Below are 16,182 nucleotides of genomic sequence, written 5' to 3'. Positions count from 1 at the left end.
GTAAAGAAATCCAAGGCTGTTTGAAAAATGTCCCTAACATTTCAGGTTGTCAGAAGGGGCAGCAAGGACAACCATGATGTCTTATACCACATCTCCAGAGATGAGTTTTGAGGATTTCTGTTCCCTCTTATCAAGCACTCTGTATATCTTATGGGTACCTAAAACTCAATACATTCCAAAATGAGCTCATGTTTTCCTCAAACTCATCCCACTACCTTACTTGGGAAATGATACCACCTCTACCACTTATCAACTCAAAGCTCATCAATCCTATCTTTTAAATATCTCTTGCACCCTACCCTACCCCCTCCATCACTGCCCTGATTCCGGACCCCATTATTTCTTCTACAGATCACTGTGATGACTTCCTAGCTGGTGTACGCTTCCTTAGCATGATGCGTTGTTTCAAAATTGCTCATCTGGCCAGGTTATTCTACTTTCAACACTTCTGTGCCCCCACCCTACAACAGGATTTCTTTAGGTACATGTTAAAATCACATGAGGAATATAGAAAATATAAATGTTTGGACCTGATTCCCATAGATTTCGATTTATTTGGTCTTGGGTGGGGAAAAGCATTTTTCTCAAAGCTTCCCAAATCATTCTAATGTGTGGCTAGAGTTAAGACCCATTGCCCTGAAACAGTGGTTTTCAAACTCCATTGGGCATCAAAGTCACCTAGAAGTCTTGTTAAAACAGGTTGCTGTGCCCAAATGCCAGGGTTTCTGATTCAGTAGGACTAGACTAGGGCTCAAGAATTTGCATTTCTAACAAGTTCCTGGTTAATGCTTCTGCTGCTGGTCCAAGGACCACACTTTGAGAAACACTACCCTAAAGCATTTTAAAGATTATGCTTGCCATGACCTATCAAGCCCTTCACTATTGGCTTCCTGTTTCTCCCATTTCATTTCGTACCACTCCTTACTTCACATTCTGCACTCCAGCTATAATAAATTACTCACAGCTCTCGCATCATGCTGTATTGTTTCATGCCACCTTTGCAAATGTAAGTCCCATTGTGTAGAATATGCCCCTCCACTCCAACTCTGCACACAGCAAACATCCACTAATCCTTCAAGACTAAGAGCATGCACACATCACTTCCTCTGTGATGAAGCCTTCATGATCCTTTCCCATGGAGAGTTGGGAAACTGATTTCTAGATGCTGCTACTGGCATCACACCCTGCTCCACTATTTTCTATTTATTTATAAATATAAATATGCATATCTCTGAGCTCTAGCAAGTAAGACATTTCTTTGTTCATCTTGATTACTAGTAGTGAACACAGGACCTGGCCCAGAGTAAATGTCTCTAGATGAACTAAATTGGGAATCATTTCCTTACTGGAGCTAAGCACTGGGGTTTGGGAACCCCTGTGTACCTAAATGGGCTTGTTAAACCTTGGGATTCTGTGATGGTGCCAGAGTTATTGGGGTTGCTTGCTCCTGAAAACTGATGAGATCTGTGTAAACAAACAACAGGACTTTGAGACACAGCCAGTTTACAGCACCAGGCCAATCACCTTGGCCATGTTCTACAATGGTAGCTGAAAAGGAAAGGGCCTTCACAGCTACCTGGAGGTTGAAAAAACTTATATAGTGACTTTCATTGTGATAGCCTGCCTGCTTTTTTTGTCTAATGGTCTATCTCTCTGAGTATCTCGAATCAGACTCTACCTGGATGTACAGGTACTCAAAAGCAGCAGGATCCCGATGCAGCAGCTCCACAGGGTCTTTGGGAAAGAAGCTTATTCGGAAGAGGCATTTCATTCCATGATAGTGTGTCCGCTGCACCACCTGAATCCCAGGGATGAGAGGTGGGAGGCAAAGAGATCTGGGAATCAATGGCTGTGCTAGTAGGAGCCAGCTTGGTGGCTCCTCAAGGCAGGGCTTTGGGCAGAGCAAGGGTGTTGTCTCCTACCTAGCCAATTCCATTTACCCTTAAAGAAAAATGATAAGGAGCCACCCTTCTTTTCTGCCCTTACAACCCAAATGACTAGAATCATTTATCCAGAATGTTCCCTTTATCAACAATTGGGTCTAAACTCCCAGATACTAGGTCTGAAGAAAGGGCTCCTGGGAATTTCTCTGACTCTTTTATTCCTATGGGGCTAATTCCTTCACCTTGTGGAGGGCCCCAGATTCAAGCAGAGTAAGTTGCTGATTAGAAGATAAATCAAAGATTTAAAATGACATTTGGAGGTATAGATGAAATAAACAGGCAATATAAAACAGTAACTGCTGAAGCTGGCACTGGGTAATAAGAATTCCCTATACAACTCCTTCTATTCTTATGTATATTTGCTGGGTTTTTTTTTCAATAAGAAAGTTTAAAATCCCATTTGGAACAAGAGACCAGTTGGATTCAAAAGACCTCTTGAGGGTCAGGGAGGCATTTAGGCTTCCCTCCAAGCATGACACCCACAATCTTCCCTGCATATATCAGAACTGTGTGTCCCTAGATTGCATTTGGCTGAAAGCTAAACTTGAAGAATTTTTCTGCCCCAAATCCTTCCATTTTTTTTTGCATCTGATTCTGGCTTTTGTTTCACTTCCATTTAGCCATTTCTTCCCAACTGTTCTTCCCCAACTCCTTCCCTCCCTTTCTGGGAATATTGATTGGCCCTGGTTGCTTCTTTGGTTCTTCCTGTTGCTTCACTATTGGTGAAATATTATGCAGCCATCCTGGATTTCCCCAGCCTATTTTCCATATGACAAGAGCTAAGATGATAAGACACTGTCTTCTACTCTGCCTTGGAAGTTGATATGGGTGACATGCTGCCCATCATTGGCCCCAATCAGCCCATTTCTATCCAACACTTGTTCTGGCCTCACTGGTCTCACTAAGCTCCATTGCCTGACCTTTTCATTCATAGGCTTCAAGTGAAGGCCAAGTTTCCTCTCTGAGGCAGAAAAGTCCAGCAGGCACAGCTTCCAGGAGACAAGGGAGTTGGCGATGTTCTTCAACTCAGCATTCCGGGAGCCATGCAGTGAGTTACCACCCCACACTTTTCCCTTAGAGACCAGGACTAACAATCTTCATGCCCTTTTTAGGTCACAAGGAACATTACCAAAAGCCCTCTGGAGGTGGGTAGTACAGACTTTGATTGAGAACTGTAACTTCTGAAAACTGGCTAAATACATCATTAAGAATTTTCCAGAAAGAGAGTGCCTGGGGTCCCCTTTTCTAGTAGAGGTCACATGCAAAGCTATCAAGCCAGGATAAAAGAGTAACTTACATAAGCCAGGGGCTGCTTCTCCTGGAGAAGCAGGAATTTGTGGTTCTGTTCTGGCCCAGCATACTCAAGGACAAGAGCAAAGTGCTCAATGTACCTCAGGGAAAGACGGTCCTGTAATGTCACCATCACATCCTGTGGAAGAGAAAAGAGCCTTGAGAGGGAGCTCAATTCTAGCTCTAAGCTACTCTAAGCACCAAACATGGTTAAGGGTAACTGACTACCAAGAAAGGTAGTCCTGGGGAGAAGGCTGAGGCTGGGAAACTGGGCCAGACAGAGATACTGGCCATTATGATGGTCTAGGCATTGTGCTCCAGGATGAGGAGAGAGACACATGGGTGCTCTTTAGAGGCCTGAATCCTGGGGAACACCAGTGGTGCAGGGGGTGGAAAGAAGTGTTTCTGTATTTGGCCTGGCCAAGCATATAGCAAAAGAAGGTATAATTGCTGGCCCTCCTTTCCTCCTCCTCTTCCTCCTTTCAACAAATTATTTTCTGAGTGCTTACTAAGTGTCAGGCACTGTGCTGTTCTTCCCTTACTTTCTCATGTAAGAATGTTCACCCTGGTTTGTCCCTCCACTCCTTATTTAGGAATTTAAAGAAAAGCAAAGCTACAATTATATGATTAAAATCAACTTTCCGAATTCAAAATCCAAATTGAATGACCTGAGTTACTGGCAAAATGTTCATTTTTTTATTGTAGTTGGCTTTTAGAGACAATCAATTTAGCAACTTGAAAAATGTGTTCACACACAGGAACTATATCACTGGTCTTGTGTACAGTCATAAATCTGGATACTTCTGGGCTCTGTCTGGTCTGTTGCCCTATTTTTAATATTGGCGTGTCTGGAAACATATCTGTGGGGGTTAGCCAAATGTCAGTTTGAAACTTCTACCATCTATTTACTGTGACTTCAGCCCACACTGGGCTCCAGAGTATGTGTTTGTGGAGTCAGCATCACCCTGCCCCCAAAGGCTGGGAAGAAGCAGGCTTCGGATTGTGAATCTCCCTTACAGCCAGGGCTGCCAAAAAGTCCCTCAGTGACCATGAAAAAGACAGTGATGCATTCAAATGTTCATCTGGAAATTGGTGGGTACTTGAGACTATCTCTTTGTATTATCCAAGTAGTAAGAGGTGCCAGTGTTTCTGGAGCTTTGGCAGTAACAAATGAAGTTTTCTTTTCAGTTCAGCTGCATTGGGATTGTGGATGGCTAAACTGGTGATTGCCAACTGGTATTACAAGTATAACAGCCCTTGTTCCAGGCTGTCAATTCACTCAGGTTTCTCTATGGGACAAATGGTTTGGCAGCCTATCCAAGTTCTGATGAATAGCCAGTGTACCTTCCCCCCACTAAAGTCAGAGTGAGATCACAAGCCAGGGATCACTGCTGTCCTAGAAGGCCAGGGCTACCTGAAAGTCACAATGGTGGTGATGTAAGGTGGAAGAACACTTAGAGATGGTTCCAAGGGGAGAGGAGTAAAGGCTCCAGTGTGGGGACATGAATCAACACCAAGGAGGATTCTGACACAAAGAGATATTCACACCTGGGACATTTAGATACTCCTAGGTAACCTAGTTCTGGTTCAATGATCCTCCCATAGGTTGACACATTCAATTGCCAAAAATCTATCCCAAGGTACACTAAGGAGTGTGTTTTGGTCCTAGGTCCCATGGAGGATTCACCCAGATATGTGCCTTCCAAAGAAACTCTTGGTTCCATTAACACGTGGTAGGCTGAGCATTTTGCAACTAGGGTACTACTGGTACTTTGGCCAGGATGATGCTCCATAATTCAGGGACTGTTCCACTCCCTACAGGGCACTTAGCATCTCTGATCCTGAGAGACTAAATGCCAGTAGCACACATGGGCATGACCCCCAATCACCTCAGACATTTCCAAAAGCTGTCTGGAAGAGGGCAGTGCCAACCCTGGCTGAGAACCACTGGCAAGACCAATTCAGAGCACCTATTAGGGAAAGTTTCCTGGCCCAGGGGTTTCTTGATTTATAGGGTTGTCTTAGTCTCCACATGGGTACCTCAGAACACCTTTGAGCCAGTGTGGGTTTTCTGGGCAGGCACTGTAGCCACCCATCAGTCTGAGCAGCACTGGTTACATTGAAACATTCATTCTGGAAATGGCATTCTCTTTCTGGAGAGAGTTCAGAAGAAACAGTAGCAGACATTTCTGTCCCAGAGCAGAGTTGAACCTGGCTGTTAATTTTATCATTGTTTATCCTCCTCAGGACTGAGGAAATTGCTATAATTTTTAGACACCTGGCTGAGCCATTAAGAGTTAGTAATTGCTCTTCCTGTAAGAATAGTCAAAGGGATTGTTGCTGGACTTTTCAAATCTTGGTTCAGTGCTTAAGATATGTTTTTCATTTAAAAAGCAAGGCATGGCTAAGCTTATCTCCAGAGATTGAGTTTGTTGATTTCTGTGTATAAATTTGCATAGGTGTTAGTGTATCAATATGAATCACTTTTGCTTTTTAAGTGGTTTAATGATCTTCGCATCCTTAGCTCCTGAGTCTTGAAGGACCCAGTGTAACACCAACAAAATTCAGCTCACCAGTAGATGTGTGTGGACATGTGCATGTATACACATATACACTTATGTATGCACATACACGTCTGGCATGCACACACACATTTACAATTACTAGCACACAGTTGGGGCTATAAATTCCCCCACCCACCCACCATCATCTGAGGACTGTGTTTTTACAGCCAGATGCTCACAGCAGCAGAGGCTCAAAGGCTACTTTGCTCTGGCAGTGAACAGCTCCATGCAGATTCAGAAAAACCAACTAGGGGAACAGCAGCTGTGTGTGCTCTGCAGAGGGCAATGCTGACTCCACAGGAGACTGTAGGTACCTTAACAGTGGTCCGGCCATCAAATGTAAATGACTTGATCTGCCCATTTTCTAAGAAGACTTTCAGGACATTGGGGATGAGGAGAAGAGCTTCTTTCTTCATCATTTTCTGTGAATAGACAAGGAAAGTACAAAGAGAAGGTCTCATTTAGAAGAAAGAAAGAAACCAGAGCAGGAGTTTAGGAAGGAAAAGGATTGTGTGAAGGAGACAGGGAGCCAAAGGTATGAAAGAACAAAGAGACAGAGGAAAGAGCAGATCACTAATAATGTTGCATGGATACCAAAACCAAATTCTCTAAGACACCGAGCCATACCAGAAGTTCAACATTTGAGCCCTGGCTGGTGTAGCTCAGTGGGTTGGGTGTCATCCTACAAACCAAAATGTCACTGGTTTGATTCCTGGTCAGGATACATGCTGGGACTGTGGGTAAGGTCCCGGGTTGGGAGCCTGAAAGAGGCAACCAGCATTCAATCAATGTTTGTCTCCCTCTCTTTCTCCTTTCCTTCCCCTCTCTCTAAAAACAAATAAAATCTTTTTTTTAAAGTTCTCCATTTGATGCCACAGCATACCCACATTCTAATGTGGCTCGAAGCTCTACAGCTTATAATGGTGGTTGACCTACAAAGACCACCACATACTGAAGAGCTGATAGGATACCTCTTTAGGAGCCCACCTCACTCCTATCTCTTGACACCTTCCTTTCCACCAGGCCCTTCAAATACTGAGTTCAATTCTATATCCACATCTTTGCTCTACTGTTCCCCATCCCCTGTGATATCCTAGGTCCTTCCTGACCTGGTACCTGCCTACTTCCCCAGAGCCATGTCTTGCCATTCCAGGTACCCATGCTGCTCTTTCATGCCTCCATACCTCTGACATCATTCAGGGACTGTCTCACTCCCTTCAGGACACTTAGCATCTCTGACCCTGAGACACAAAGTGCCAATAACACAGCAAACCATGGGGATGACCAAAAAAGCATCAGACATTTCCAAACGTTCTCTGAAAGTGGATACAACTGACCCTGATTGAGAACCACCGAAAAAGCCCAGTTTTGAATATCTGATTATTCCTTAGCAAAAGTTTTCCTGGACCAGATATTTCTTTACTTTATAGAGGAGTGCATGTTAAATTATCAATAAATATTTATAAAATAAAAACTGTTCCCTCTGTTTTTCTCTTTCCTTCCTCAGCAAACTCTTACTCGCCATTTAAAATCCAGCTTAAATATGCATTCTGGAAAACCTTGCCAGGTATCACCAGGTCCTTGGACCTGCTGTTCTCATATGTTCCAACAGCAACTTATATACACCTCTCTCAGTGCTCTTTTCATATTTTTGAAAAGCATTTGTCTTTCACAATTGAACAGTGAACTCAGAACACAATAACCATGTCCTATTTATTTAATCTTTGTAGTCCTAACACTAAGCAGAGTCCCTGGCACACAGATGGTGCTCATTAAATTACTGATGAATATATGAGCAGTAGGTGCTTGATATGTGCTTACTTGAATGATTAGACTCATCACAAGAATCCATCCATTGCCAAAGGTCAACATTATCAGTTTTCCAGAAACTGAAGAACTGCGTAAGATGGCCAGATTCTTTAATTCAGTGAATATTTATTGGGCCTCTACTATATGCCCTGCACTGTGCTAAGCCCCATGGGGGGTATGGAGAAAAATAGACGACCCGGGTTTAGTCTTACACTTTTGTTGAGGTGACTTGGTGTGTATGCATATGTACACATACAAGAATTCATTAGAAAACCATTAGAAAACTAAGACATATCAACAGGTGCTAAGTTTTGCCAGATGAGGTAAACTGGTTTTTATTATTTTTTATTTTTTAAAGATTTTATTTATTTTAGACAGAGCAGAAGGGAGGGAGAAAGAGAGAAACACCAATGTGTGGTTGCCTCTTATACACCTCCAGTTGGGGCTCTGGCCGGTAACCCAGGCATGTGCCCTGACTGGGAATTGAACCAGTGGCATTTTGCTTCCCTGGCTGGCACTCAATCAACTGAGCCAAACCAGCGAGGGCTAGATTTTTATTTTTAAGGAGATGGTGGGTGTGGACTATTAGGAGGCCATAAGAGAACAGTAGAGATTTATGTACTGTCACAGACAAAGTATGAAAGCATGAACAAATAAATCCTCCCAGGCTGGGGTATAGTTGGCAGTGGTGGGGAGCCAGGAGTTAAGCCATGGTGGGAAGTTATGGGTTATAGAGTTGAAAATATGTGACTACCTGGTTCTCTCCCTGATCCGGAGATAACTTGCTCCTGCTAAGTCCAGAGGCTCAGATCCCCATGCTGATGATACTCAGTGGTGGCAGGTTTTATTTAGCATACTGGGTTCAACTCAGATAATTACTTAGTTGATTTTGTTTAAAATAGAATTGGAAAGGACCACCCACAGGATTTATTGTTTGCTCTGGCTGCTTAATAAAGCCCTGGAACATGAAGGGAAAGGGATTATATACATGGACTCCCCCAGGTCCCAACCAATAGTGAGGCTGCTATGGTTCATACTAATGGCAGTGGTGGTGGTATGCTATTGTGACATCATATAATTTCCTGAGCACAACTAGAATGGGAAGACTGATGTTTGTCATTGCAGATAAGAGCCTCATACCACACCTAGTGACCTGTCTAGCAGTAATAGAAATAACCTGGGAGGGTCTCAGCTGCTCTGGGGTATTTGCATTCAGACTGGTCTGGAGTGGAGCTTGATTCTGCCTGTGGCTAGCTGAGAAACATATATGGGAAGGGAAGTCATGGTGGAGGAAGGGAAGAATTGGGAAGGAAGACTGGAAGGGAGAGGAAGAGAAGGGAGGAAGAAAAGGAGGGAAAGAAGGTAAGGGAGAGAAAGAAAGGGAGCTCTTTACTGAGTGTCCTGGCCTTGGTTGATTATGATGCTGAGATTCAATAGGTTGCACCTGTCTATACTTTACAAAATCAAGTCACATTTTCTCTGGATTTTCAAGGTCTCAAGACATAAACATCCTCTTAGTGACTTGGACCTCAGGGTCTGCTTCTTCCTGATCTGCATTGACTCTATACTCCTCCCCTTTCCTCTCTCCTCACCAACCCCTGCCTCTCTTCAGCTTCTTCTCCTAGGACTGGAGTAAAGTTCAACCACCAATTATTCAGACAGCTTACCAGCGGGGCCCTGTAGTTAGTCCCTTGGGCTTCATAGCCCTCCTCCAAAAGGAATGAAGGAGGGCCTGGGCTGAGTTTGGGAAGAAGAGTCAGGCAAATGGAAATGAAACACACCTGTGTCTTCTGTACCTTCTGAGTGCCTCTGCCCCACTGATTTTTCCCACTCAGTCTGAGCCTACTAATTTTTCTTGACTGCAGCTGTGCCTCAGTACATAAATGCTATGGGCCTCCCCAAAGCCCAGCACATGACAGCCTATAAAACCACACAGGTGGCTGGTAGCTCTGGCTATCCCTCTCCACTACCAAACACCACCCTACCCCAACCAGATATCGCCAACATCTGAAGATTACTGGGGGACTCTGGCCATAATCCATGATGGCTTACTACACATCCTTCTGCTCTCCACCTACCTATTCTTACTTGCTTATCTGAAGAAGACAGCTCAGCTCATGTAAACCCCACATAGAAGTGGGAAAGACTGCAAGTGGACCATGACCTCCCAAATTGGCTAGTACATAGTATGACCTGCCAAGCATCACCTGCTTCTTGAAACCATACCACTCAGTGGGGTATCCTACACTGTCTCCATCTGAACCACTCGCCCCCCAACATCACCAAAACATATCCAGCATCAGAAAACACATTTATTTCACATTCCTTGCAGTGCTGGGAGCATAGCAGGTGTCTAATAAAAAGCTTTGTGACTTAATAGAGTCTATCATTTTCCTTAGTCTGTTTCACCTTTCACTGCACAGTTCTTCAGTCACGATGTGGAGTTGCAGGACCACTTCATTGTGAAGAGACCTCAGTTTCATAAGCCTCTCTCTCTCTCTCTGGATCTTCAGAAAACCACTACTTCATTCCTGTTTCTATTAAGTAGCCAAAAGATGTTTATAGGGCACTTGTTCTGAGCATAAGCTATTGCGCTATAGATGAAATTTCTCAAAGCAACATGAGGATCTTGAGTGAGTTGATAATATATTGTTTCTCCCCACAATGCCCAGGGTCTCTCTGAATGACACACCTCACTCGCTATCCACCCAGAACCCTGAGATCTCCCCCTTTAACCCCTTCATAATGCTGTCAACTCAGATGAGCAACTGCCCCAAAATGAGACCTCAAAGGCAGAGTTGACTCTGGCCAAGGGGTGAGGAAAGAGAGCAGAAGCTGCACTTACTGCATTTGTTTCTCCAACTGCCACCTGCTCAGAAAATCGGACCTTCACAGGATTAGATCTCAGTTTGGCCTTCTTTGCAGCACTGATGAAGGCAGATTTGGGGGACTGGAAATAGAACAGAGAGCTAGTGAGTTCTCCATTCTTGAGAAAAACCTGACCTTTGCCACACCAGAGTTAAGATGTCTCAGGAAGGGTACACTTTTCCTTACTTGTCAATAAGTCAATAAATAAGTATTAATCCCCTACTAGGTACAAGGCACTGTGCTAAGTGCTTCCTTATACAGTGTGAGGCAAAAGTAGGTTCACAGGTGTGAGTATGCAAAACACAGGCTTTTTTGTATTATCATCTCTTAATTATTGTATTAGAGTATTTTCCATATGAACAAACTGTAAACCTACTTTTGCCTCACCCTGGGATTGGTGTGTTCTGAAAAAGCTGGGCATGAATGAATAAAATTTGGGTAAACTGAATCTCATTATTAATGCTTTAGGTCTAAGGGAGTTTGCAAAAATTCTTTAATAATAACATACAGTGAATTTCCATGTATTTTGTTTTCTTAATGTGAAATAGACCTAAGTGGTAGTTTTTATTGATCTTAATTCATCTCATAGCTATGCCCTGCTCCTAGGAAGGCAGCTTGTAGAAAATATTATCTTAGGTGTGGGAGAAAGGGTACGTAGCACTCCAAAATGATTTATCCACAATTTATACACTATTCAGGACCATAGATATTGGGGATTTAACCAGATGTCCTGGTCTTCCAGTTCTGGGCTCTCTACCACTTTGTTCATACAATTCCATATGAAATGCCCATAGAATCAGCTAATATCTCTAGTTCTTGAAAATTGTCCCACAAATTCAGCAGAATACATGGTTAGCAAACACTGAAACTAAGTCTTCCCTGGGTGCTCCTTGGATTGGAGGAAATACAGGAGTCATGTCTTCAGGTGCATTTATTTATTCATGTGATAAATTTAGGGAGGGCCTTCTATGTACTAAGAGCTGCTCTATGTGATGAGGGATTCAATAGTAAACAAGACAGAGAAAACTCTCTGAACTCAAGGAACATCCATTCTAGCAGGGACAAGCATACAATGAACAAATTATCATTTAGGTAGCAAATGAGGACTATGAAGACAAGCTGAACAGGGTAAGGCATGCCACAAGAGAATGACTGAGTGAGGGTGGAAGTAATGGGGGTGTTAGTTTAGACAGGATGGCCAGGGAAGACCCCTTTGAGAAGGTGACAGTTAAGCAAAAACCTGAAGAGAGTGAGGGAGAGAAGCCATGAGGCTATCTGGACAAAGCCATCCAGCTAAAAAGAACAATAAAGGCTCTGATGTGGAAGTTGAAGTGGGGTATGTGAAGAACAGCAAGGGATCCCAGTGTGATGCAGCAGAATAATTGAGGGGTGGTGGTTCAGAGGGGTTGTGCTTATAGAGGCAGTGTGAGGCTTTGTCATGTAGGGCCTTGTAATCCATGGCAAGAATTTTGGATTTTACTTCATTGGATGGTTTTGAACAGACAGGGTCTGACTTGCATTTTACTCATAAAAGGACCCCTCTGGCTGCTGTGTGGAAAACAGTATAGGAGTGTGATGCCAAAGTAGGAAGACCAATTACAAGTCTACCACCAAAATATAGTTAAAATATGATGGCAGCTTGGGGTAGGATGGTAATAATGGAGATGATGAATAGTGAGTGAATTCTTGATATATTCTGAAAATAGAACCAGGAAAATATGTTGATGAATTGGATATAGGAGGTGGAAAAAAGAGAGGAGTCACAAGGAAAAAAAGTTGTTATTTTCTGAGATGAGGGAGACTGGGGGAAATCAGGTTAGAGCTCCTTCAAAACCACCTCCCCTACCAGCCTTGTCAGGAAGCCTTCATGTCCTACAATCCAGAATTCCTTTATGTTACGGTCCCAAAGGTCTCTGCTATCTCAGAAGGCCATACATTAGCTATTTTCTGCCATTAATTCTGGGTTGAGATTCACTTACCAGATCAGCCACAGGAGAGCAGGGCCCTAAGATAAAGACACTGCAGAAACAAATGTCCTCATCAGGTCATGGGCCCTGGTCCCAGCTGTGTTCTCTTCCACAACCAGCAATCTGATATAGATTAGCTACCTATTCAACCTGAATAGAAAGCTACCTATTCATCCTGAGTCCAGCAAAACCTCAGTGGGTCTCAGTACTAGCTGCATGGCAGAAACACTGAAGGAGCTTTTAAAATTTGATGCCCAAGCCCCACTCCAAACCAATTACACTGAATTCCTGGGAATGGGTCCCATGTATTGGTATTTTTTAAAGCTTCCGATGATTTCAAAATGCAGCTAATGTAGGAAAGCACTGAACTAAAGGAACCTTGGGCATCTTACCCTGAGACACAGGGTCAATTTGTTGGCTGCAGATGATATACTACAACAAAATCCAGGGCTGGATATCATTGCAGATTACAGTACTGATTGTTCATGCGAGTTGAGAAGTGCCTTTGTGTGTTATACATCTTAGTGCTCCAATCATGCAGGCTGTAGCAGGAGCACAAAGAAGGGGCAAGAGAAAGAGATCTGTAGCTATGTTCAGGAAACTCTGCTTGACTCCATGGGCACCAGACATGAGTCAAGCAAAATCTTCATGCTACCTGACAGATACCCTTTTTCTGCAATCATCTATCATGGGATGCCTTCGTGTGCAGTGTGGAAAGAGGCATCTCTAGAGAACTGAATGGGAAATGCTGTCCACCCTTCATTTCTACACAGGAAATGGAGGCCTGGGAAGATGATATGGTTTAAACAGAGTTATCAAAATAATTTTATAGTACAGTTGAAACTAGAACCCAGATTTCCTGAGTCTTGGATTAGTGAATTATTTCCCACAGCAGGCCAAAGCTGAAAGTCCATTCCCGATCTTGCATCCACTGGTTATAGTTCTACCTTGGTCCTATCGAATAGATTCAAATGTATAAAGAAACCCAACTGGTATCCTTTCATGTATTTACCTGTATGGAAGGGATAGCCTCCTTGCTATACTTATCAAAAAAGTCCAAGGTTAGATCCTATCCTAGAGATACCACTAGAAACAAAAGATTCAGATATAAGGGAACAAAATCATGAAGGAATAAATGGAATTGCCAATATTTTCAGGGATTATAATCATTTTTGGTGTCTGTTAGAAAGCTATTTTCAACTTATTTGTACCCCATTCCTCACTGATCCTTGACCTTTTGGTCTCTAAGACTCCATCCTATTCTCACTACTCAGCTTCAATGGCTGATTGTGACTCACTCATTGTCAGTTGTTCTTTGCTACATGTCACAGAGTCACACCTAGCCCCATGGTTTGACACAGTGATACCTACTTTGCTGTGTGGATACAAGGGGCTCTCAAAGGTTACTCTGTCTCAAAGCATATTCAAAGCTCAGCTAAGGAGCCTAAAGTTCTTAACACTGAGATCACTCATTTGAATTAAAATATTGAGGATTGGGAAAACCCTGGTCAAACTACAAATGTGGTATGAGGGAGGAGTAATGAACACAACTCAGGGGCTCAGGGGCTCAGGGACAAGCACACTATGGGCATGTGTAGGCCAAATGCTGCATACCACCTGGTTTTTAAATATAAATAAAGCTTTATTGGAACACAGCTATGCCCTTCATTTATATATTGCCAATGGCTGCTTTTGGGCTATCATGTATGGCCTACAAAGCTTAAAATAATGTGGCCCTTTACAGAAAAAGTTTTCTGACCCCTGTACTAACTCATTAGCATACAGTTACACACTGTTTCTAAAACTTTCCTGATGTCAATAATCATTAGGGAATGCTTGTTAAAATACAGAGTCCTAAACCTACATCAGACTTAAAAAGTCAGAATCTCTGAGGGGATGGAGGCCAGGAATTCATGTTGTTGAAAATGTCCTAATCCATTAAGAATAGATTAATTGAATATCTTAAAGATGAGACATCTGAGCTCTTCATTAACCCATTTTTCCTTCAAGCAGCTGGGAGCTCATTTTGCAATAGGTGCCTTCTCAGGCTGGGAGCTTCTTGGCAGGCGGGGGGGGGGGATTCCATTGCATAGCCAGGGTTGAGAACCACTATATTAGACCATTATCAACCACAGAATGTAGGAGTGAACTACCAGGAGCCTTAGACATTTTCTGGTCCATTGTTTCCTAAATTCTACTGAGCATCAGATTTACTTGTGGCTCTTAATTAAAAATAAATCACTGGGCCACATTCGGGAACTATCGGGAGACTGTCTTCTGGGAAAAGTGGTAAGCTTGAACATAACAAGGGTTTGGTAAGAGGCAGCAGTCTCTCTGTACCCATGAGATGCCAAGTACCTACTTTGGACACAGTACTATTAATATGTTCTATGATATAGGGGCTATAATACTGAACATATGCTGACAATCTTCAGGAAGCTTTCACTATAGCTTTAGAGAGAAGATTCTTTCAGTAAATTTTTGTCCTTCACAGTGGTTATGGTCTAAAAAGTCACTTTGAAAACTGAACTAATAAATACTGAACAGTTATTACTAGGGGAAAACTGTCTGTGTGTATCTTACATATATTACAATCTTAAATTTTAAAAACAACTCATCCTGTAGATTCTATTTCCTTTATTTTACCAGGAGAAAATGAGGTTCTGAAATGTTAAGTGATTCTCCTAAGGCCACCCTACTAAAGGGGTGAGAGTTGGGATTCAAACCCCATGCAACTGTCACCACAGACAGAGTTTCTTGCAGTACATTGCACTGCCCCCTACCACCTCTAACCTCTGGAACACCTCTGTATGACTGTGGAAACAAGAAGACAGAGTGTTTCCTTGTTTGACCTCAGCTAGGAATGTGTGCATTAAGAGACTCAATTTTTTTCATATTCTGCACATGTTTGCAAATGACCAGTAAAGCATTGTGAGTAGTACTGTATTTTGCTGTGTATGATGTGCACCCACAGTTTACTGCTAACCATGAATAATGCATGCCCTTATTTTTACCTCAAAAGTTTGGGCAAAAAAGTGTGTCATACAAGGCAAAATATGGTAATTTTGTGCTTACAAATACATTTTAGGAAATAGGTGAATTTGCAAACATGGAATCTGGATAATGAGGATCAACTGTATATGTATGCAAGGTTGACATTCAGTCAGGATACACTGGTATGGCTATACCTATTGTTAAATATTGAGGGATTCTTTCACACTAATTGGTAAGTAGATACTGCCCTAAGCTTCCTGGGTGCCACCTGACCTCTTCTATGGGACCTCTTTACACATGATCAACCAAAGGGCTAACACCTGGTACTGTTAGGGGGACTTCAAGACTCTACTCCAGTGCCTATTGCCTTACATTCTGATTGGATGACCCCTACTGTAGAGGATGCTAATTATTTTGATTATCACCCCTGTGTGTATGTGTTCTCCCATGTCTATGCTCAAAGAGTTTAGAGATCACAAGGCCAAGAACTAGAATTTAAGCTCTCTGAGGAACCAACCATGTCTGTCCTGTGTACTGCTATATTTCCAGTCTGGAAGAACACCAGGCATTTAGTAAAGGTTTGATGAATGAATGAATTAGAAATTCTCACTGAGGTTAGTCAGGAACAGGTGTTTAGAAGACATGAGTCATATGCCAAGTCTTAAAGGAAACAGCCATCTATTAGAAGAGATATGGACTAAAACAAGGACAGAAGTCTGCAGGGCAGCAAGAGCTAAGAAATGTACA

At 42.7% G+C, this 16,182-nt stretch overlaps 1 protein-coding gene across 1 annotated transcript in view; it reads right to left on the bottom strand.

The window, feature by feature from the left end:
• FRMPD3 (FERM and PDZ domain containing 3) overlaps positions 1 to 16,182 on the bottom strand; it is a 175,182-nt gene that overhangs the window by 36,308 nt on the left and 122,692 nt on the right. Inside the window, exons 7-10 of the mRNA XM_037167120.2 lie at positions 10,452 to 10,556; positions 6,112 to 6,219; positions 3,241 to 3,372; positions 1,679 to 1,798 (exon numbers count right to left, since the gene is read on the bottom strand). Coding sequence (XP_037023015.2) covers positions 1,679 to 1,798; positions 3,241 to 3,372; positions 6,112 to 6,219; positions 10,452 to 10,556 — 465 coding nt within the window. The remainder of the gene's footprint in view (positions 1 to 1,678; positions 1,799 to 3,240; positions 3,373 to 6,111; positions 6,220 to 10,451; positions 10,557 to 16,182) is intronic.

The sequence above is a fragment of the Artibeus jamaicensis genome, unplaced genomic scaffold (assembly GCF_021234435.1).
Source record: "Artibeus jamaicensis isolate MK-2021 breed Jamaican fruit bat unplaced genomic scaffold, CSHL_Jam_final scaffold_461, whole genome shotgun sequence".
NCBI classification, from domain to species: Eukaryota; Metazoa; Chordata; class Mammalia; order Chiroptera; family Phyllostomidae; genus Artibeus; species Artibeus jamaicensis.
The sequence above is the reverse complement of the archived record's forward strand: the minus strand, read 5'-3'. Positions and strand labels throughout refer to the sequence as shown.